General features: G+C 47.6%; 1 protein-coding gene across 4 annotated transcripts; it reads right to left on the reverse strand.

The window, feature by feature from the left end:
* Positions 1-1,061: 1,061 nt before the first annotated feature.
* TMEM14A (transmembrane protein 14A) lies at positions 1,062-17,677 on the reverse strand. Of its 4 annotated transcripts, none has more exons than XM_040249468.1 (6): positions 17,587-17,677; positions 8,061-8,145; positions 6,579-6,663; positions 4,439-4,540; positions 3,121-3,208; positions 1,062-1,679 (listed from the first exon to the last, which is right to left on the reverse strand). In XM_040249468.1, the coding sequence occupies exons 3-6, from the start codon at positions 6,646-6,648 to the stop codon at positions 1,640-1,642; spliced, it is 300 nt and encodes a 99-aa protein (XP_040105402.1). In that variant the 5' UTR covers positions 6,649-6,663; positions 8,061-8,145; positions 17,587-17,677; the 3' UTR covers positions 1,062-1,639. The 4 variants fall into 4 exon arrangements, with proteins under 4 accessions (XP_040105402.1, XP_040105404.1, XP_040105406.1 ...); XM_040249470.1 differs by having other exon boundaries at positions 17,517-17,656; XM_040249472.1 differs by having other exon boundaries at positions 8,061-8,110; positions 17,587-17,650.
* Between the last annotated feature and the right edge of the window lie 5,745 nt (positions 17,678-23,422).

A 23,422-nucleotide genomic window follows, 5' to 3' on the forward strand; every position in this document is an offset into this window, starting at 1 on the left:
GTGTCAGCTCCTCCCCCCCTCTCTGTTTTCTTTTGCTGGTGAAAATATGTGAGAGAGAAAGAGGGGGATGCCCACCACCAACTGTCTGAAATGAGAAAGTTTGGGGACACAGAAGAGGAGGAGGTGGAGAGAAAGCCTTAATACTGGGCATCATGAGCAGACCCAGAGATAACTTATTTCGGGTTTTCTTAAAAAACTTACTGAAATACAGTTAATTTACAATGTTGTGTTAGTTTCAGGTATACAGCAAAGTTATTCAGTTCTCATCTTTTTTTTAGATTATTTTCCATCACAGGTTATTACAAAATACTGAATATAGTCCCCTGTGCTATACAGTAGGTATTTGTTGGTTACCTATTTTAAAAATATATAGTAGTGTGAACGAGAACTTATTTTGTGAAAACAAAGAGGAGAGGGGAAAAAAGAAGAGACGCCCTTACACACACTCCACTCTCACACAGGATTCTTTTTAAACGTAATTAAGCACCCAATTTCTACCTTGTGAATGCCGTGTTTCTACTCATTAAGACATAGATAGCCACAAGGAAAAACGCACATCTATTAAACACCTGCTCAATCTGAGAAAAAAGGCCGGTAAGGAGGACAAATGTTTTTAGCTTATCCATATTTTCTGATTCGTCTACAATGAGTTCCTATAACATGCAATAATATTGAAAATATTTTGTAAGTGAATAAGGGGAAGACAGATTTTTTTTTTCATCTTTGCATCTGTCTTGTCTTCTGAAAATGGCAGGATTCCCCGGAAATAGAGATGTTTCTTGCTGTTGGTTTTGAGGATGGTAGTTAATTAATTGTAGTTGATCTTCACAGTATAGAATGAGGGTGATCTGATGCCCTCAGTGGTTTAACACTATTTAACATAAAATATTAAGGAATGACAATCAGGGAGCCATGTATCAGTATATTTTCTTAATATTTTTTATTATTCCAAATTGTAAACATTTAAACTTTTATTTATTTTCTGTTATTATAAAGGGAGTAGAATAGAATCCTTAAAAAATACTGTTAAAGATGATGAGGATATAGAGAAGACTTTAAAATGAAAGAAACAGGCTTAAAACAGGTCTTTTATTTGAATACTGAATACATTCTGTTTGTACAGAGTGTGCTGGAGATGAAGTTTATTAAAGGAAAAAAAAACCACTGGCAGAAATACAATTAAAATGGAAAAAAAAATCGAATATAACACAAATGACAAATAGATACAAGAGCATTCTATGAAGCCCACTTAGGGCATTCCATCATCTGATAAGTTATAGTTTATAGTTTAAACTTACTCCAGACATGAGTATTTGGAACTACCATCTCTAAAACATGACATAGAAAATCAAAGAGTACATCACAATTTATGATGTACATCACAATTTCATTAAAATATCTTTAATGAAATCAGAATCTAACAATTAGAAAACAGTTAAACTATTTATTAAAAAAAAAAACAAAAATCCTTCAAACTAGTGTCCATATTAGAGGCGACAGTGTTTCTTGGGTAGTTTCCAACATAAAATAAGACCACATTGAACATTCCATACTGGAATTTATCTTTTCGGTACAAACAGTAGACTTCTGGCCGTTAGAGCAGAACGACTCAGATTTAGTTTTCACTTTCTTTGGATTCTCAAAGCAGCAGTAAGTGAAGTCTCAGGATCATCAAGAGGCTGGATTAAAACAAAAGGCAGGCAAGGGGAGGTGACTCAGGAGGTGAGAGAAGGCTCACGTGCCCACCTAACCTGTGTGGTACTGGACCCTGGCTTCCAGGGTGCGGCTCTGCTGCTACTCACTGGGCCAGAGATGCTCTCAGGATCCCTGTACTTGAACTTCCCAGATGTGACTGAACTGGCCACTTAAAAAATGTTCACTAAGTGAAGGAGAAAAATCAGAATTTAATGTTCTGAAAATCTGGGCTGAACTTTCATAAGAGAAAGGTTAGGAAACAAAATTTTCAATAGATAGTAAAGGCAAGGAGCTTGAAAAACTCATCAAGGGGCAATTTTGTGTTATTATTACAATCTCAGCTACTTTCCAAGCTTGAAGTTGTATCTTTTTAACCTATAAACCCTACTTTGACTTTCCACCACCAAGTATCATCATTAGAACAGGACTCTCATTAGAAATCAGGCCTGTATAATCACACTTGTTCCCAAATCATAAACATTATATCCAGTCACGCTAGAAAATTCTATTGAAAAGTAGAAAGCAGAAAATTTCTCATTCCGTTACTAACATGAAGTATTTGAAGTATTTCCTTCCTATCTTGTTTTTCTATACACAGACTTTGTTTTCATCTCCTATTTTGTCATTAATATTTTCAAACAATCACTAAATAGTTTTTGAAAACATGAGATGCAATGCTTGCTCAATAATCCACTAAGTGGAAGAACAATTATTGAACCATTTCCTTACTGGTGAATTTTCAAGCTGCTTCTAATTTTTCAGCTCATCATATCTTCAACTAGACACAGAGTTGTAATAGACATCAGTCTTTGTATATATCTCATTATTTTTTTAGCATAAATTGCCAAAAGTGAAAACCTTCATCAAAGAAAATGAATACATTGACAGCTTTCAACATATAAAGGCAGCTTCCAAGAAGAATTTAAAATGTTATGCACAAATTTTTACTTGGGAATGTGCTTAATCTCATGGAAAGAATTACTGAGATTAAGAGAAATGTGAAGCTCCCTGTTTATCTTTTTTTAAAATATTAAGTTTTCTCCCTTAAAAACTCAAAATAACTGTGAGAGACTGTTACTGTCAAACTCTCTAAGAGAGATATCAGATTCAAATGAATATACTTACTGTGTCAGACAGGTAAATCATGAGAAAAAATGAGGCTGATTTTAAATCTTTATTCTGAAAAAGGTAATTGTGTACATGTGATCAGATACTATAGCAACACTAAGTGTATTTGGTAAAAAACATTCCCAGGCACATAAATGTCAGCAATTGATTGAATGGATGATGTTTTAAGGTTTTATAGTCATGCTAACTATAATAAAAATTACTTTGACCTTTCAAGTTAAAACTGACTTTTGCCCAAAATTCAGCACTTCAAAATGACAGCAGAGGAAAGAATAGATCAAAATAGGTTTTTCTTACCTTAAACCTGCAACCACTCCAGCTGGCATGATTTTCTTGGACCTCTTAAATCTCACCCCCATCATGGTGGTCAGGAAGTAAGCTGCAACTAAAAAACAGACCAGTGCATGAACCAGGGCCTCAAACATGTTATCAGTGCTTGCTTGTGAAACAGATGGATTTGATTTCAGCTTTTTAATATAACAGTGATTATATGTTGGTACTGAGTTGCTATGTTCTTGAAAAGATAAAGTGTTCTGTCAAAATACTTTATAAATTAGCTAATCAAAAAGGTTTCTGAGTAAACAAGCCTGTTAAAATCCATTACTGAAATATCTTGAAAAGAAAAAGTGTTTTTCTAACTTAAATTTCTATTTATAGAACACTCCTGGGAAGGCCAGGACTGTATCTTTTCCAAGTTTCCTCAGGAATACTAGGCAGTATGCCTAGACTCACAGGAGACATCCAATAAATGGAAGGAAAAGAATCAGTTTCTAAAGTGAATCTTTAAAGTAAGACTGATTAATAAAATAATAGCAGGAAAAGGCTGGCTTTATTTCGTAGCATTCCATTTTCAAAAAAATGAAGACTTGGAGACAAAATATATAACAATAGTCTAATAATAATACAAATTCAGAAGCACCATACCAGCTTTTTAGGAGCTGAACCACTATGATAAGAGATTACATAAGAGACTAAGCCATTGATATCACAATTTAAGAACAACTTTAAAGGCAAAATCACTTGCTGATACACAAATCAACATGACTGGCAATAAGATATATTAACTGTTTAAGTGCATATGAATAAAATGCCCAATATATGTGCATCATTTTTAAAAATATTTATTTATTTGGCTGTGCCAGGTCTTAGTTGCAGCATGTGGGACCTAGTGCCCTGACCAGAAGTTCAGACCTACACTCCCTGCATTAGAAGGCAAAGTCTCAATCACTGGACAGTCAGGGAAGCCCCAGCCTTGCTTTCCTAGGTTCAATCTTAAGGCAAAGTGGGATCTAAAAGCAGTCTGTAAATTCAATAAAACTTGCTAACATGCTTTTAGAAGGGTTAGCAGAAAATTCAGACATAATTCCTCATTTTTTCTAATTTTATTTTCTCTTCCTAGTAACAAACTTTACAGAAATATTCTTCTGAGGCCTGGCAGCAACATCATTACTTTTGATCGGGTATGTGTAGAAAGGAACAAGGAACAAGTGTTCCATCTCCATACAAGCATTTTGCCACCTGCCAGCTCACCAGTATTTTCTAGGACACCTGGGCTGGGTATTAAAAAGCTACCCCCAAGCTTTGATTCTGCATAACCAGGGAAAAAACGCCTTACACAGTGACAGCTTTACATCTCGCTTGTTATTGGAGACACGGTAAGCTCCATAGCCAGCCAAAAATCCAATGAAAAGACCAGCAATCAGAGACAGAACATCACCTGGAGGGGAAAAAAAAAGTAAGGGTTCAGATAGATAGAAATTCCGCAAATGAAGACATGCCTTTATCACTTAATGTGTGATATATGCAACAAGTGGAAAAAATGTGTTTCTTCTTGGGCAATGTAACTGGACAAGGCCAAATCATGTATCAGCTATCCATGGACAGTTTCTAAGAAATGACTGTTTCATGCAGAACCCCAAGTACACAGCAATGGGAGGGATGGGTGTGGAGTTAAAGCCTGCCTTGGAGTAGTACTTCCAATGGCAACTGCATGATCTTAGACAATTATCTAACTTCTTTATGCCCCTCTTTTATTCCCCCTATTCTCTTTGCCTCTATTATTTCACTCTCAGGTTGTGATGATAAAAATAAGATAAATGAGTTTTCAACTCATGGAGGTAGAGGGGGTCCTATGCAAACCAAGCAGTGGTTCTGTCCTGAGTAATTAACAAAGCTTCCAGCCTCAACACATCAGGATTCAGGGGTGGATCAGAACCACAATGAGTAACAGGAAAAACCTGGTCACTGATTCAGCTAACCAGCTGCCAACCCATCCCCTTCCCCAGCCAATACCCACCCAGCGTTGCCCTGGGCACCCAGACAGACAGCGAGGACTTCCTCTGCCCCGGGTAGGGAGCAAGAGGGTACACATCAGTGATACTGTGACCAACGCACATAGTCCCCACTTCAAGGCACTCACTCTATTTAGAATCTATCAGATTGGAATCTCTAAGGTCAAGGCACCTCTGGGGTTTTTTTTGAGGCGAGGGATTTAAATGTATCATTTATTTTTATTGAAGTATAATTGATTTACAGTGTTGTGTTAGTTACTGATGTACAGCAAAGTGATTCAGTTATAAGGCATCTCTGTTTTTTAAAACATCTACAGAAAATTCAGATTGCAGCAGGGTTAAGAACCATTACAGCAATGCACGCACGTGCGCGCGCTCACTCAGAAAAGTCACTAGCACCCGACTCCAGTACTCTTGCCTAGAAAATCCCATGGATGGAGGGGCCTGGTGGGCTACAGTCCATGGGGTCACTAGGAGTCAGACACGACTGAGCGACTTCACTTTCATGCACTGGAGAAGGAAATGGCATCCTACTCCAGTATTCTTGCCTGGAGGATCCCAGGGACGGGGGAGCCTGGTGGGCTGCCATCTATGGGGTCGCACAGAGTCAGACATGACTGAAGCGACTTAGCAGCAGCAGCAGCAAAAAATCACTAAAAGAAGTAACTTTCAAAACCATAGAGACCTGAAATTCAAGTCCTCCAATGTCACTAATAAAACAGTCTTCCAAATATAACTTCATTTTATGAATTTCTAAAGAAATAAGAAAGAGAATTGTGGGACACTGTGACTATATAAATGCATTTACCTTAAAACAAACTAAAATAGAAAACTTGGCCTTTCATTTTTTTCTCCATGAAAGTCTTTTATCAGCTGCATGTTTTCTCCATCTTGGGACAGAGATGAAGAGACCACTTCAGATATTATATCTAAGTATTGAACAAATTTTCTGTTGCAACATACAACATCAACATAATTCAGTTTTTTGACACTTTTGCGACCCCATGGACTATATAGTCCATAGAATTCTCCAGGCCAGAAAAGTGGAGTGGGTAGCTGTTCCCTTCTCCAGGATATCTTCTCAACCCAGGGATCAAACCCAGCTCTCTCACATTACAGGCGGATTCTTTACCAGCCTGAGCCACAAGGGAAGCCCTTTTGACACTATGAGTATGTAACAAAAAAACAAACTCATCTGATAATGAGTGAGTAGCCCTGAGGAGGTTAAGTCAAATAATTATGCAACTGATATTAACAGATGAAGGGAGACCCAGACACCCAGGCTCTGGAATGACAGGCTCTGTTCACCCAGCCGCAGGGAACCCCCCTACTTCCCCGAATCCTCCCACCACATGCTGGTCCTCAGCCACCTGAGGACTTCATGTCCTATTTATAGACTCCTCAGAGGATCCCAGCACAACCTCCCACCAGGTCCTTTTGACGAAAAATCTGGTTTGGCCTCACCTGTCCGCTTATATCCCAAAATGCTTCCGAATGTCACCATGGCTGCATAACTAAAACCAATCAGGTCCATTGGCAAGGTTCAAGTCTAAAGCAAGGGGGAAGGGACATATTTTACAAGATAAAAAGAGTCTGGGGGAGCAAATGCATATAAAAATGATGTGCATTCCACAGAATTATATAAATTAATTTCTCTAGTTCACTAAGAAAAGCGCAGCTAGATCTTCCCCCTCTCCCAAGGGCACTCAGCCGCCGTCCCCCTCACCCTCATCACTCTCAAGATCACTCAGGGAGACACCTGAGGCTGATTTTCCTTTCCCGTCTGCCAAGACTTGCTGTCCTCTCAGGTGGGGACGCCTTTCCACCTCCCCAGCAAGACTTCTGCTCTGGTTAGCCTGGTCTCCTAGCGGGTCAGTGACCCTGCCATGTTCACTTTGCATTCCCGTGCCTGGAACTTGCCCCCTTCTCCCGGACCTACATTCTCTAGGAACCATCTCCCTCTGAACCTGCTTTCTTTCTCAGCCACACCCCTAACTTCCTTAACGATGTCCCTTCTCAGCCACACCCCTAACCTCCTTAACCACGCCCCTCTCAGCCACACCCCTAACCTCCTTAACTACGCCCCTTCTCAGCCACACCCCTAGTCTCCTTAACCACGCCCCTTCTCAGCCATACCCCTAGTCTCCTTAACCACGCCCCCTCTCAGCCACACCCCTAACCTCCTTAACCACTCCCACCTGCACCGTCCACCTGGTCTGCAGCCGTCTGCTCTTCTAACTTCCTTGACCTTAACTCTATCTTGTAATTCTTTCCTTTTTGTACCCGCTCCTCTTCACACCTAAGAACAGGAAAGGGGTAACAAGGATGTGTGCTTGTTGACTGATGCCCTTTCAACGTGCTCTTTGTTGTGAGACAGCTCTCCTGTGGTGGCAGAGACACCCACGCTTGGTCCACGGGAAACCACTGAAGGATGCGATGCAGTGCAACCCTGGCAGAAGTTAACTGAGTGACTGTGAGATCCTGCAAGCCTCACAGAAGCAGCTGAAACACCCACGGGTGAAAAGTTCGAAGAAACTCCATGGAAATCCTGCTTGGAATTCTCCAAGACGTAGGAGAGTGCTGGCTACAGGCTGGACACAAGGCCTCTGGTCACTAGTGGCTGCTGGACCCTGGACCATGCCCCATCCCTAAAAGGCCAACTCCCCCAAAGTGAGGGGAACAGACGAGATAAGCTCTAGAGTTTTTTTTTTTTTTTTTTTAATTCTAAGATTCCTGGCGGTGACTGCACATCTTTTTACATCTCTATTTTCTCCCTGGGAAAAATAATTATCTTTGTATACACGAGGAATGGTATATGAGAATTTTTTGTATTTTCACAATTTTCTCACTGTTTGTCATTTAGGTTAATCTGGTCTTTAATTCTCTGTAGCAACTGGTAACAAACTCACCCAGAAGAATGGAAAAGTAGAGTAAGCTAGCACTTACTGTGAGGAAGGGTCTGGGGTTGGGAGCCCAAGGCACAGGAGGTGATGGCGCTGAAAAGGAGGCAACGATGGAAAATTCTCAATGTCTGTGGGATGAAGAATTAAAACAGGATGGTTGTTGATGCCCAAGATGTGGTCCAGTGGGGCTGAATATAGAAGAAGGAAGGACCTGTGTTCCAAAACCACGGATAAATCATAATGAGGATGTCGTTCCTGAGCAGTTACCACGTGCCAGGCACCACTGCAAGGCCTTATATGTACCAGCTCATTTAATTACCACCACAACCCCAGGAGGCAAGTACTATCATTATCCACTTGGCAGATGAGGCGACTAAAGAACAGAAAAGGCAAGCAGCAGCCCCGAGGTCACACAGCAGAACCAAGATAGCAGACTTAGAGAAGTTTCATTCCTAATCAGTAGTACTTCCAAAAACTAAGTTAGCTGCCAAAAGAGTGAACGTGCAAGTGAGACTCAAGTTCCTGAAAGTTTTGAATTCTGGGTTAAGCACTTCTTGGCCTCGTAGCTTAGCCCACCCTGCACTGGCTTCCACCTGGAGACCTATCACCCTCAGCCCTGTGAGCACCTCGCATCCGGTCCTACTTCCTGTCTTTCTCAAGGAGCCCATCACATTCCACAGTGTATGCTTGGCTTCACCAATGTGTAATGTTAGGCACCTTCCTTAATCTCTCTGTATCTCAGTTTCTCTATCTGTAAAGCAGGGATAATAAAAATACCTGCCTCACAGAGGTGCTGTGGTGATGAAATGAGTTAACGTTGTAAGGCACTCAGAACCCATGCCTGGCACACACTGAACACCCAACAAATATTAGCTGCTCAAATGATGATTCCTCCCTTTCACTCTTATACCCATTTTTAAGCTTGATGTGAACAAGGGCAATACTACTTCAGCACAATGAGAAATCAACTGAGGCAGGGTGATTTATGATGCAGGCGTTCATAGACTCAAACCGTAATATTACCGATATAACTTGCATGTATACTCAATTACATCAACGACTATCTCTTGGGTGTCTTCTATGTGCAGGCAGCAGGAAGAGATGGAAAGCCCCACTGATGGACACAGCCCTGGTCTTCCAGGACTTCCAGAGCAGCACCAGGAAGGCCGCAGCTGCCTGAGGGAGCCCTCAGAGAGGCACAGGCCCTATAACCAGGAGCTTCACCCTCCCAGGCTGGCAGCCTAAGCTTCATTCTGTGAGGAAGCAGGGACCCAGCTGGGGCCTTGAGGTGGGCAGGAGTAAAGCAAGGGAGGAGTCTGGCAAGGAAGGGTGTGTGCTAGGCAGAAGGGAGACACCTACAAAAGCCTAGTGGCGTGAGACAGTATGGCATGGTTTTAAAACGGAGAGAAGTGCAAGGGGTGTGAAAAGAGTGGGCGCTGCTGCGTAAGGGCCAGACTACTCCTGGAAGCCCTGTAAAGGGAGTCTGGTAAAGATGGGCTGGGACACTGATGCAGTAAGCCAAGCAAGAGGTGATGGTGGTCTGGCCTGGAGAAATGAGAGTGGAGTGAGGTGGACAGGTCAGGGGGTTGAGTCAACAAGCCCAGAGTGGGGGAGTGGGGGTGGGGGGAACAGGGACGGGATGAGTCTCTGGCTTGGACCACTAGTGGGGAGGAGAGCCTTGATGCTGTTTCCTGAGACAGGGAAACAACATATTCAGTCTAAGATGACCAACACACAGTCAGGAAACATCCTTACATACAGAGGTGAAGTTATGAGAGAGATCAGTCATCATCAGGTGGTAACTTAGGACCCTAATTTTTTCCTTAAGTCAATCACCTGCTGCGGAAGGCTGGTTCCTTTCCCTCCTCTGAGCCCCCCAGTTTTTCCTCTGATCCTCTCTTGGGGCCCTGATGTACAGTCACTTTCCTTGAGCTCTCTCCTCTGCACCAGTCAAGGTCCTTGAGGACTAAACTCAGGAATAACTTCTGCCTTAAGATACTCTGAAACCGACCTACCCTCGGTATAGCTCTATTGCCAGGAAAAAGCCCTTCATATCCTTAGGGAGCCGAGTGTCGTTCTAAGGAGGCAAAAGAAATCTATTCTCAACTGTTGTAAGGGTTTACAGCGAAAATCCCAACAAAAGGCAATTCGCCCTATCGCTCCTTTTCTGTTGCAGGACTATTTGATTTGCTCAGAATCACACAGGCAAGCCAGAGGCTGCGTTAACAAGGCGGGGACGGGAATGAAGATGGTGTACGTGATGCATCACGTGCTCCCATCGCAAATGCAATGCCCAGCCCTTGGAAAGGCCAGAAAGCATCTTGGGTGCAATGCAGCAAAACGACTTACTGCACAGCACACAAAACTAGGTGACAGGGCCTTGCCTTGTCCCTAGCCCTCCGAAATTTGGAGAACCCACTAAGAGATCTCCCTAAGCTATTATATAAAAAGCATTTCCATATGCTGAGTATCAATAATTACCTACCTTTTGTAAGGTCGGACCCCAGGGGCCATGATGGGCCGCCCCTCCTCTCCCTCCCACCGTCGAGAAGGTCCCTAACGGAAGGATCCTCCCAGATCCCGGGAACCAATGACAGCACACTTTGCCGGTTGCCATGATGAGCCACCCCTACTCTCCCCTGCCGGCGAGGGGAAGTCCCTACCCACTAACGGAGGGAGCCTCCCGGATCCTGGGGACCAATAACAGCATACTTCGCTGGCTAAAGCCGCCCCACCGGCCATCCCTCGCAATGTGCATATATAAACAAACTTCTAACACAGTCTGGGCGCGCGGACTTCCTCAAACTCCCCTGTTTGGGTCCGGGAACCCCACACGGGAGCGCTTCCCCATTAAAGCCTGTTAGACACTCTTTTGGTGTCCTGGTCATCTTTACCTAACACTTGGCGCCCAATGTGGGGCCCAAGGCGAGGGCCCATCCCGCGATGAGCGGGATTTGCGGCCCCCTCGGGTCTGGCCCGCACCGGACCAGGTCACCCCATCACCCCTCCGGGACCATTCAACCGTCTGGCAGGATACGGGGTAAGTTCCATCGGTCGGGCTCTGGGGGTTTTTGCTTCCGTGGCAATTATGCCTAGGGTGTCCCGGTTCCGGTGAATCGCGGCCGCGTCGGGACCCCTCCTCCGCAAGCCAGGCTTGCTTCCTCGCCGCCTGTCAATTTGGAGACGTCCATCTTGGCTGAGTGGCCTTCTCCTCGCTGGGTTGACGGCCCGTTCGGGGACGCCTGACCGGACCACTGCCAGCCCCGTTAACGACTGGTCCAGGACCTTCGTTTCATATTCGCCATGGAGGCAGCTCCCTCCAAGCCTGACCGTTCCTGGTCTACACCACTAGAATGTTTCCTTGCCAACCTCAGAACTCTACATATCTCCGGAGAAATTCGTTCCAAATGCTTAACCGAACTTTGTTATGAGGCATGGCCCCAATATTCTTTAGATAACGGCTCACAATGGCCACCAACCAGAACTTTCGATTTAAACATCCTCTGTGACTTAGATAATTACTGCCGGAGGACAGGAAAATGGTCTGAGGTCCCCTACGTACGGGCTTTCTGGCTGTGGTGCTCCCATCCCACCCTGTATACCCGCTGTTCCCCTTCTGAAATTCTTCTAACTATCGCCCTTGCCAACTTCTCCCATGTCTTCCCCTCCTCCACCGCCCTCACAGCCCAGCCCTCCTGTGACAAAGCCGCCTCTATATCCGCCCCTCCCTTTGTGCCCGGCTTCACCGACCTCCCCCACACCAACCTCCCCTCTATCGCCCTCACCCACTCCCTCCATACCCAGCTGTCCTGTGACTGTGCCTCCCGCCACCCCCTTGACTCCATCCTTGGCTCCGTCTCTCCATCCACCCCTTCCCCCGCCATCGCCTCCTCCCCCACCACTCTCACAGCCCAGCTCTCCTGTGACTATGCCTCCCGCCGCTCGCGTGGCTCCACCTCAATATCCACCCCTTCCTCCATGCCCCCCGCTTTCTGACTCACCAGTCAGCTCACACACAAGGTTGCAGATCGCTGCCAGTCTGCCGCCAGCTCCCCTGCTTCCTCTCCGCCAGGTGGCCGGCCCAGAGGATCGCACCCATGTCCACGTGCCCTTTTCACTCCAACATCTTGCCCATATTTAACAGCGGCTAGGCCCCTACTCGGCCAACCCCTCCAACTACATCAAAAACTTCACCCAGCTGTCTCGGTCTTACGCCCTCACCTGGCAAGACATGTTTGTCATCCTGGGGTCCACTACTACCCCAGAAGAAAGAAAGGCCATTTGGGCCGCAGCAAGGGAGATAGCAGACTGGAGGCATCTAGCCAACCCAGCTGACCCTACTCGGCCACCCGGAGCGGCTGCTATTCCAGACGTAGACCCAGACTGGGGCTATCAAGAGGGACAAAGAGGGAAGGCCAACATTCAATACATGATAGAATGCCTATTAGAGGGAATGGAGACCACCTCCCTTAAGGTAGTAAACCTACTTAAGCTAGATGAAGTGACCCAGGGCCCCGATGAAAACCCAGCAGCCTTTCTTAACAGGCTGACAGAGGCTCTCACCACCTATACCCACCCGGATTGCCCCAGATTCTCCGGCGGGGGTTACTACCCTAGCCAACCATTTTATATCCCAATCAGCTTCAGACATCAGAAAAAAACTCTCCAAGGTTGAGGATGGACCTCAGACCCCCCTCCGAGACCTGGTAAAAATAGCCTTTTAAGGTTTACAACGCCCGGGAAGAAGCCACGGAAGCCAGCCGCAAGGCAAGGCTTAACCAAAAAGCCGAACTCCTGGCTAACCTTCTTGAGAGACACACCCAGGCACTGGTAGCAGCCCTGCAGCCGGCCACGGGACAGAGGGTGGGTCCCCAGAAGCCACCGCCAGGAGCCTGCTTCAAATGCAGTCATGAGGGCCACTGGGCCGGCCAATGCCCAAACCCCCGGCCCCCGACAAAGCCGTGCCCTCGTTACAAACAGCCGGGACATTGGGCGAGTGATCGTCCCCGGGCGACGCAGGCCCCGGCCTTACCGGGCCAAGGTCTGGGCTCCCAAAAGGACATTTCCTCCCCGCACCCCACCTTGGAACTTCTCTCCTTTGATAAAGATTGACGGCGCCCAGACTCGGGGACCCCCATCACCCAAGCCGAGCCCAGGATAATGCTTCAAGTGGCGGGTAAGTCTATCAATTTCTTGATGGATACAGGGGCTGCTTACTCGGTCCTTCCCTCCTTCGGGGACACCTGGCATCCTTCCCAGGTCTCAGTGGTGGGTATAGATGGCACATCTTCACGACCCTTGCAGACTGGGCCACAGCCCTGTCAGCTTGACCACTTCCTGTTCGCACACTCTTTTCTGATAATCCCTTCATGCCCCACTCCCCTGCTGGGGCGAGACATTTTAGCTAAGCTTGGGACCACCATTCACCTACCTCTCTCATTTTCCCAATCTCTCACTTTGCCCGCACTCCTCCTTTGCTCCCCTGAGGCTCCAATTGTCGACCCTACCATCTGGGACACTGAAATCCCTCTGGTAGCAACCCATCACACCCCCATCCTGATTAAACTACATGATCCTTCCCACTTCCCAAGCCGCCCTCAATTCCCCATCTCTCAGACTCACCTACGCGGTCTTAAGCCAATCATAGACCGTCTCTTAGGCCAGGGCCTCCTGGTCCCCATGGCCTCGTCCTGCAGTACCCCCATTCTCCTGGTACCGAAAGCTGCTGGTGGCTACCGACTGATCCAGGACCTTCGACTGATAAACGAGGCCACGATCCCTGCCCATCCGATTGTCCCCAATCCCTATACCTTACTTTCCAACATCCCTAGCAGTACCACTCACTTTACTGTCATAGACCTCAAAGATGCCTTTTTCACTATTCCCTTACACCCAAACTGCCAATTCTTCTTTGCTTTCACATGGACCGACCCAGAAACCTTACAGTCCTCCCAGCTAACATAGACAGTCCTCCCCCCAAGGGTTTAGAGACAGCCCCCATTTTTTGGCCAGGCACTGGCCCGGGATCTGGCCACATGCCCTCTGGCCCCTAGTGTCCTCTTACAGTATGTGGATGACCTTCTGCTCTGCAGCCCCTCACAAGCTCTTTCTCAGACACATACCACTATTCTTCTTAACTTCCTTAGCTCTAAAGGATACCAAATATCTCAACAAAAGGCCCAACTCACCCAGACCTCTGTGACTTACCTAGGTCTAAAGATTACCCCAACAACCAAGGCTCTAACTACTGACAGACTCAGCCTTCTCCAAGACCTCTGCCCCCTTCCACTGGAGAACAAATCTTGTCCTTTTTGGGGTTCACAGGATTCTTCCGGTACTGGCTCCCCAACTATGCTTCACTGGCTAAACCCCTCTACACAGCCGCAAAAGACACCCCCACTGGACCGCTCTCTTCAGAAACAGAGGTCAAAAAAGCTTTCTACAACCTCCGCTCAGCTTTGCTGTCCTCTTCCCCGCTCTTCCTGCCCAATCCCAACCTCCCCTATCACCTGTACACTGATGAAAAAGGGGGCATAGCCTTTCGAGCCCCCATACAGCCTGCGGGCCCTGAAATGCTGCCAGTGGCATTTATCTCCAAACAGTTAGACCCCACCGCCCGGGGATGGTTACCCTGCCTACGCGCCCTGGCAGCAGCAGCTTCCCTATACGCAAATGCAAAAAAAAAAAAAAAAAACCTAATTCTAGATCAACCCCTAACTATATTCTCACCACACCGCCTGGCCGACCTCCTGACTTCCAAATTCCTGTCAGACCTTAGCGACTCTCGGCTCCAGCAATTCACCTTTACTAAGACACCTCTGCCTCCTGCCAGTGAGTGACACGCCCTGTCCAATGCTTGACTGGCCTCATCCACTGTGGCTGTTGCCAATCACAACTTGCGCCATTGGACTGGCTGTCACGGCTCCCCCCAGGACTGACCACCCACACTCCGACTTTCACTGGCCCTTACTTACCTTATCATCTGTTCACTACTCCTGGGGTGCTATTCCTTTAGAACAGCCTGACCTGGCCATATGTCTCTAGCCTGCCTTGAGGACTTTATCTTGACCCTACTACAAGACCTCTGGCTGGCTACCCCGATTATTGACCATGACTCTTTCATCCAGGCAATTTCCGATCTGCACTTACAGGAGACCTTCCTCCTTTTCACAAAAGCTCAAATTGATTTTTTCTCCTTTATCATTCTCCTAATATCATAGCTAAACATGCTCTTGTCACTATTCCTCCTGGCCATGATAACACGGATGGGACAACCTACGCCCTGCCCCCAGGGTTACACCAAACGAGACCACAAAAAACTGGGTTCACAGCCTACACTTATGTCCACTGAGACTGTTATGCTCCACCTGCCCAGCCATGCTCTCATGGAGGTAAATGGTATTGGATGGCCAAGAGCCTTGGGACAGCCAAATCAAGTTCAGCCTCTAACTGCCATAAAGCTGGAGGCAAAGATCTCTGTTTTACCATGCATACTCACTATGGAATGACAGACGGGAAAGGGGCCCAAGATCAGAGGCGAAAACAAATCCAACATAAGGTCCAATAAGACCTCATAAAGCTAGCAACTGAAGCCTCTGATCCACACCATGAGCCCAACAACTCCTAGACCAGGTTCATCAGGCACTCAAACCCCTGGATTTTTCATCCCAAATTTTCACCAGCCTCAATGACACCTATCAGACCTTGACTGAAACCTCACCAAAACTCTCAGGTTGGCTCTGTCTTCCCTTGAGACCCCGATCGTTCCTTGCCCAACCGATCCCCAGCAAATGGGTAGAGGGCCAAAATCTCACTCGAAATGCCACAAAAGTAACCTGGCCAATGGCACCCTTGACCACTGAGGTACTGTATCTACCAGCCAATGCCTCTTGTGTTCTGGCCAACAACACCTCGTTAACCACAGTGGCCTGTGATGGCTCAAGACGAGGCCCCCTATCCCCAAACCCTCCGATATGCGGAAAACCCGGGATATTCTTTCTCTGTAATCAAACCACCTTATTACAATGTTTTCCGCCCAACTGGACTCAGCCTTGCACCCCGGGTCTTCCTTACGCCCTATCTGATCATTCTGACACCACAGGCGGTGGAAGACCAGATCCAACCAACCCACTGCCAACGGAGGGCATTAGCTGCAGCTCCCCTGCTCCTCAGAGGAGGTTTATTCACAGCCTTAGGACTGGGGGCAGGAGGATTAAGATCAGCCACGCACTTTTGCTATAAGCTGTCTGCAGACCTCAATTGAGACCTGGACAAGGTGGCAGGCTCCCTGATGGCATTACAAACCCAGATAACCTCTCTGGCAGCACCGGCTCTCCAAAATCGAAGGGCCCTAGACCTGCTAACGGCTGAAAAAGGGGGAACCTGTCAGTTCCTAAGGGAAGACTGTTGGTTTTTTTCTCATTAATGCCTCGGGGATAGTTCAGAACAAGGTCCGAGAGCTGAGAGAAAGCATCAGACTTAGGCCGAGTCGGGCGGTTCCGACTTTTCGGGATGGTGGAAGTAATCTTGGGCAAAATGGCTTCTCCCACTTCTCAGACCCCTCACAGCCTTGCTCCTCATCCTGCTGACAGGACCTTTGTTTCTCAGATCATCCTCCGGAGGGTCAGGGAGCTGACCCAGACGGCTACTGGACAGATGTTGATGGTGGCCGCATACTCCAAACTCCCGTCCAGAGACCCTGAGGCCCCCTAACGGACACCGGGATCCGGCCACGACCCTCAGCCCCAGTTCAGCAGGAAGTAGCCAGAAAGGATACCGGCGCCCCTTATCCTATCAAAAGGGTTAGAATGTAAGGTCGACCCTGGGGGCCCTGATGGGCCGCCCCTCCTCTCCCTCCCACCAGCGGGACCAATGACAGCACACTTCGCCGGTTGCCATGATGAGCCGCGCCGGCGGGGGGAAGTCCCTACCCCCTAACGGATCCCGGGGACCAATAACAGCACAATTCGCAGGCTAAAGCCGACCCACCGGCCATCCCTCGCAACGTGCATATATAAACAAACTTCTAAAACGGTCCCGGCGCGCGGACTTCCTCGACCTGCCCCGTTGGGGTCCCGGAACCCCGCCCGGGAGCGCTTCGCCATTAAAACCTGTCTTTTGGTGTCCTGGTCGTCTTTTACCTAACACCTTTGAACTCTTTGGGGCTTGGAAGACATTTTCGAGTGAAGTCTGGGTGGTGCTGGGAAGGTTTGAAACCTTACCAAGCATTTCTGCGATGATCCAAAGGTCCCACCCCTTTCTCCATCTCTCCCTAGCTCCGAGAAAGGAGGAGGGAGGACAGGTAGGAGATTCAGGACCTTGGAAGGAAGAAATTCGGGGACTTCCCAGAAAAAGGAGAGAAGCGATCCCCGGAAGAGGAGACTCCATCCCCTGCAAAATCTTCCCAAGTTTCTCGGAATCGTTATCTGCCAATTTCTGCACCTTTGCATGAAAATTACGGGCAGAAAGATCTCGAGGTACAGCCAGATGTACAGCTCACCTGCAGCTCCAAGCTCTCCCCGCGGCTGAAAAGAAAAAAGTTGGGAGCCATCTACGGGAAAACTTCGTACCTGGAACCCAGAAGCTAACCTCGCCGCCAGCGCCTTCCCACTCCGAGAGCTCACCTCCCAGCACTGGGCGGGGCTGCTGGTTCCAGGAAGCACCGGCCCCGCCCCCGCACGCGCATGCGCAGCATCCCTTTTCCCGCAGCCCGGTCCTACCTGGCCGGTGCCCTCCCTGTGCAGGGGAGGTTGTTACTTGGCTGTACCACCTGCAGTGCCGGCGCTGTAGCATCTCAGGCGGCGGCCACACCTGGTCACTCGCTCGGGACCCGGTCACTCGCTCCGGACCCGGCCACTCGCTCCGGAGGCACGGCTTTCGGTCCTGGCCCTGATCCTGGGACTGGAGTCTGCTGCCCCCTGCCGGACGGAGCGAGACTGGGCGTGGACCTGGGTGTAACGGGGATTCCAGATGGCAAAAGATTTTTAACCAGTGTAAAGGTTCCTTCACTTAAGGGGCGTTTGTGGGGCCTCTCCAGCAGGCCTTTTACGTACACTCCAGCAGATTGACCCCATTTTCAGCGGAGGGAGCTAAGGTTCGGAGAGGCGAAGGAGTTTTCCACAGACTCAACTCCTAAGTGGGATGCAAAGGTTAGAGCGCGAGTTTGTCTGGTTTCAAAGCCCGAGCACCCTTCATTACATCGTACCATCTACAACGTTATCTAGATGTGGTGCGGAGACCAGCAACCTGGTAAAACCCAGGATTTGCCGGGCTTAAGTACCTGAAGGGACCAGGTATAGACTGCCAGAACTGAAAGGCACTAAATCATGTCTAATCCCAGAATAACGCATTCCCAGGGATAAACCTGTGAATCCTGCCTCCAGGCTACAACTTCTCATCTCACTCCAGTTTTGCCTTCCAGGCCACTGCCAGTAACTCAAACCCTCTTCCTTATATAATAGCTTTTCAGATTTGAAGATGGCTGTCATCTAGGCTATCACTCTGTCATGTCCGACTCTTTTCGACCCCATGCACTGTAGCCCGCCAGGCGCCTCTGTCCATGGAATTCTCCAGGCTAGAATACTGGAGTGGGTCGCCATTCCCGTCTCCAGGGGATCTTCCCAACCCAGGGATCGAACCCTGGTCACCTGCATTGCAGGCAGATTCTTTACCATCTAAGCCACCAGGAAAGCGTCATCTAGGGTTCATCAAGCAGCTCTAGGGGTGCCGTGGGGTTGGGAATAATAGAATTTTTTTAATTAAAAAGAAGAAACTAAGAATATAAATTAAACCTTGTGAAATTTGTTTGCTGAATCTACTCCTTGTGTTTAAAAGTGCTTCAAGGAAGCAGTGTGACTGTATCTAACTTCTGAGAAGTCTAAGGTGGGCCGGGGGAGTTAACAGGATTCTGGGAGATTCATAGGAGTGTTGATGGCAGGTGCTGGAAGGTGGCTGGAGAAAGTGGTATCCTGGAGTTTGGCGCTGAGCTCTTCCAGCTCTCCTCATCCCCTTCTATGCCATCCTTAGCCCAGTGCATGCTGGCACCCATGTGCGTGTGTTCCCCATGCTTGTGCATGCCCACGTGTGTGTCTCTCTTTTCCTTCCTCCCTCCTTCCCCTTTTCTCTCTCCCAAGACTCCCAGGACACTTTCTCTATCAAGAATAAAACCAAATCTTGGGATGCCTCAATATCTTTCACTAATATGATCCCCCTCCTCAAGTAAATAAGTTACCCCTGAACCCCAGAGCTTGGATTTATGATGCTGAGATCCCTTCCAGCCCTGTCACTGTGGTCTTAGAGGCTGAAAGCAGGATATTCCTACTCAAAGTATTTTCATCTAAAAAAAGACCAACATGAACAACATGTAGGAACAGGAAGGTTCTTAGGCAAAGGGGCCACTGTCCTCTTAGTTTACATGCCACCAACTGCCACCTACTCCATCTAACGGGAAGGTTAGAGCCCAAGGTGAGGGTGCCGCAAAATCTATCCACCTCTACCTTTTTTGTAAAGCTGTCTGCTTATTATCCACAGCAGAGTCTTAACTTCCAATGCGCCACTACTCCTGGAGAAACGTACAAGATAAAATACACAAGATTGCCAGGGAAGCCAGTTTTATTGAAATAAAGTTATCCAAAGAAGGAAAGTTATTAAAGTAGGAAACATTTAAATCTGTCCTAAAGATGTGCTTCATTATTAAATCACGGGATCTAGGAGTGGGTATAATAATTACCATAACTTCCAAGTAGTGGTGCATATAACAATACTTTGAGGTATCTGTAACATGTGAATATCTGTGATTCCTGGGGATGACACAGTCACAGGTACCAGTACTTCTTGGTTTGCTGCCTGTTTTCCTAGTGGAAACAAATATTAAGTTTCTGTTAGAGGTTGGTGGACACAGAAACTTCTTTTTCCCATCCAGATTCTCCAATTCCTGATTTCTATCCTCAGGCCCCTTTGGACTTGCAGAACTCCCAGCCCCCAGGAATGCAGGGTTTCCTAAGTTGTATTTGGTGGATGTAAAAGAAAGAAGGGCAAGGCTGAGAGCCCGACTGACTTGCAGATGGGCTGCTCAGGCAGGACCTCCAACGCATTCCCAGGGATAAACCTGTGAATCCTGCCTCCAGGCTACAACTTCTCATCTCACTCCACTTTGCACATCAGTCAGTGCCCTGTGATCCTGAGCCTGGTCCTCATTTTCAAATGTGCAGAAACTCAGTTTGTATCCTTTCTTCCAGGGGCGTCCTGGCTTTGGGAGACTGATTCATAGAAACCAACATCATAAGGGACTTGTTGATTTTTAAACAAATGACAAAGCCTGTGTCGGGTCCTTGATTCTTTTCTTCTTCCAGATCATTTAGGCCTTATCATTTAGGCCTCTCTCTGCTCATCAGTAAAACAAATTTTGAATAAGCATCTCAATACATGTGTATCATTTATCTCTAAAGTAGACACATTGTGGATATTTTAAATACAAATATATAAATAAGATACATAAAGTAAAACTTGAAAATATGAATAAGATTAAACAGGTATTTCCCATATTTAAAAGATGACATATTTCTTTCTGTCCCAAGATACAGTAGAATACTTTCATTCTTTCTGTCATCTTTTCCAATAATAGTTTTCTGAGTTGCTTGCAGCCTTCAGGATATCCTTCTCTTTGATGCAGTGATAAAACCGGATAAACATGGTCAAGAGTCAAATTCTCTCTGACCTGCAGCTCTGTTCTCACGCTCACGTGACACTGAGACTCAGTCCAATGTGATGACATTAAGCTAAATATCCACTCAACACAAATGTTTGAACATGGAATACTTGGAATTTTACTTATTAGCAACGACAAGTTTTTAGATTTGTAGGAATTCATTTCTTCAAAAACGTCCACCCACTGTTTCCACAGGCTTGTTGTGACAGCCCAGCTGCTGACATCTGTAAATTCATCATAACCACAGGATATTTTGGTCACTGCCTCTGAATCAGGAAAAGTGACTGTACTCAGTTTCATAAAATAATCAAGGCACCCAAAGGACAAGGCATGTCTGTTCAGGTAGGACACCCACCCTAATTCAGCAGCTGCTGTTGATACTTTTAACTGAAGGCTGATTTCATTTTCCCAAAAGACAACACTTTTGGGTTTGTTTGGAAGCACTCACCTCTCTCATTCTGAACTTGCCAGATTCAATCTCCAAATGTGCTTTCACATCCCCTTCTCCACTATGCCCAATCTCAAAGTCTTTCTCACACACTGTACAGGATGCTCTGTGTGGATTATTTACCACCATCCACCCCTTTCGATCCAACTGTATGTGTCCTTCCATTTGCTGTTAAGGTAAGAGTGAAAGTCAAGTTGCTCAGTTGTATCTGACTCTTAGCGACCCCATGGACTGTAGCCTACCAGGCTTCTCTATTCATGGGATTTTCCAGGCAAGAATACTGGAGTGGGTTGCCAATTCCTTCTCCAGGAGATCTTCTTGACTGATACCCCACTCCAGTACTCTTGCCCGGAAAATCCCATGGATGGAGGAGCCTGGTGGGCTACAATCCATGCGGTTGCTAAGAGTTCGACACGACTGAGTGACTTCACTTTCACTTTTCACTTTCATGCATTGGAGAAGGAAATGGCAACCCACTCCAGTGTTCTTGCCTGGAGAATCCCAGGGACAGGGGAGCCTGTTGGGCTGCCCTCTATGGGGTCGCACAGAGTCGGACACGACTGAAGCGATTTAGCAGCAGCAGCTCCTGCATTATAGGCAGACGCTTTACCGTCTGAGCCACCAGGGAAGTTAACATAACACAGTTGTTTAGCCTTTTTTGCGTTGGTAGTATAATCGTTCTCATTTTCGTTATCTGACCTCTTAGAGAGCATGGTCACAATACTCAGTGTTTTGTTTTTGTTTTTTTTTTTTTTTTAAGTCGCTCAGTCATGTCTGACTCTTTGCGACCCCATGGACTGTAACCTACTAGGCTTCTCCGTCCATGGGATTCTCCAGGCAAGAATACTGGAGTGGATTGCCATTTCCTTCTCCAGGGGATCTTCCCGACCCAGGGATCGAACCCAGGTCTCCCGCATTGGAGGCAGACGCTTTAACCTCTGAGCCACCAGGGAAGCCCCTCAGTGTTATTTAAAAAAAAAAAAAGAAGAAGAAGTTAAAACTAGCACTCTCCTGATACAAAACATGACAGTTAATACACAGGCTGGGTGTCCCAGTTTGTCACCAATGAACAATTTTCTGAAAAGGGTGAGACACATGGCCACAAGAAGTCTTACAAGGAAGTCGTGAGCTTTGAATGTCTTACTAGAAATCGACGAGCTAAGGAAGGGCTGGATCTCCCAGTTTTCACAGGAAGGATTACAAATGAAGCCACAATCCGCAGCAAAAGTCCATTCTCACTCACCCTGAGGATGAAAGATTTCATTCAGGAAAGACAGTTAACAAAGCTACACCACCTCCTTACTGAGATCTCAACTCCACCGAAGCCCTAACAAAACTCAAGACCGCAGCCCCTCCAGGCTGGGAGGGGAAAGGGCAACCTGGCCGGGCCGGCGGTCACAACTGGAAGACACCCTGTTATCAAAGTGCTACCGTCTATCCCTGTCTTCCTCTGTGCTCAGATGTCGCTATCAGGAAACGTGGCCTTCCTGGGGCAGAGACTGCGGTCACAAGGTGAGTCCGTTCCCAGCTGGAGGGGAGAACGTGCGGGGGGATGGGGGTCTTGGCTGGGGCACGGCAGGACTTGGCTCAGCCCCAGTCCGAGCGCACACTTCACTCCCGGCCTCCTACCCTCTAGGCCAGGCGGCTTGGGGGACGATGCCCAAGGCCACTCAGGGACTCCCGAGTTTCCCAGCCCCTACCCGCGCCCTGCTCGCTCTTGGAAGGTTCTCCGGAGGCCCCGTGCCTGTTCTCGGCTGGGCGCATCGTCTCCACAGGCTGCTCGCCCTGACCTGCTTCTGACCCGCATGGCAGATCCAGCTGTACCCTCCCCAGCGAGGACGCCGCGGAGCCCGCTCATGGGCACGGGTCACAGCCCAGACCATACTCGGGACCATCTCCTTTGGTCGTGAGCGACCAGCAGACGGCTTATACGGCCGAGGTGGGCGGGCCCATATCGCCTAACTCGCAGGCTCATTGGTCGAGCTCATCCGACACTCAGTCGTGCGCCGGCGTCCCATTGGCTCCAAGGGCGCCTCTATAAATCCGGGGAAGTTCGGTATCTGAGAAAGCTGAGTGGTCGATACGCGTCGGAGGGTTCTTGGGTCAGAGGGTTCTCGGGGCGCGTTGGAGGGTTCCCGAGGCCGGTGAAGCCCGCGGAGGTCGCCTCCGCCAGCCGACGCCTCAACCGGGCGTTAGCCTCAGGCTTCACGGAAGTGAAAGCGAGCCAAGAGTAAGATAAAAACCAGTACAA

Source organism: Oryx dammah, unplaced genomic scaffold (assembly GCF_014754425.2).
Source record: "Oryx dammah isolate SB20612 unplaced genomic scaffold, SCBI_Odam_1.1 HiC_scaffold_11, whole genome shotgun sequence".
Taxonomy (NCBI): Eukaryota; Metazoa; Chordata; class Mammalia; order Artiodactyla; family Bovidae; genus Oryx; species Oryx dammah.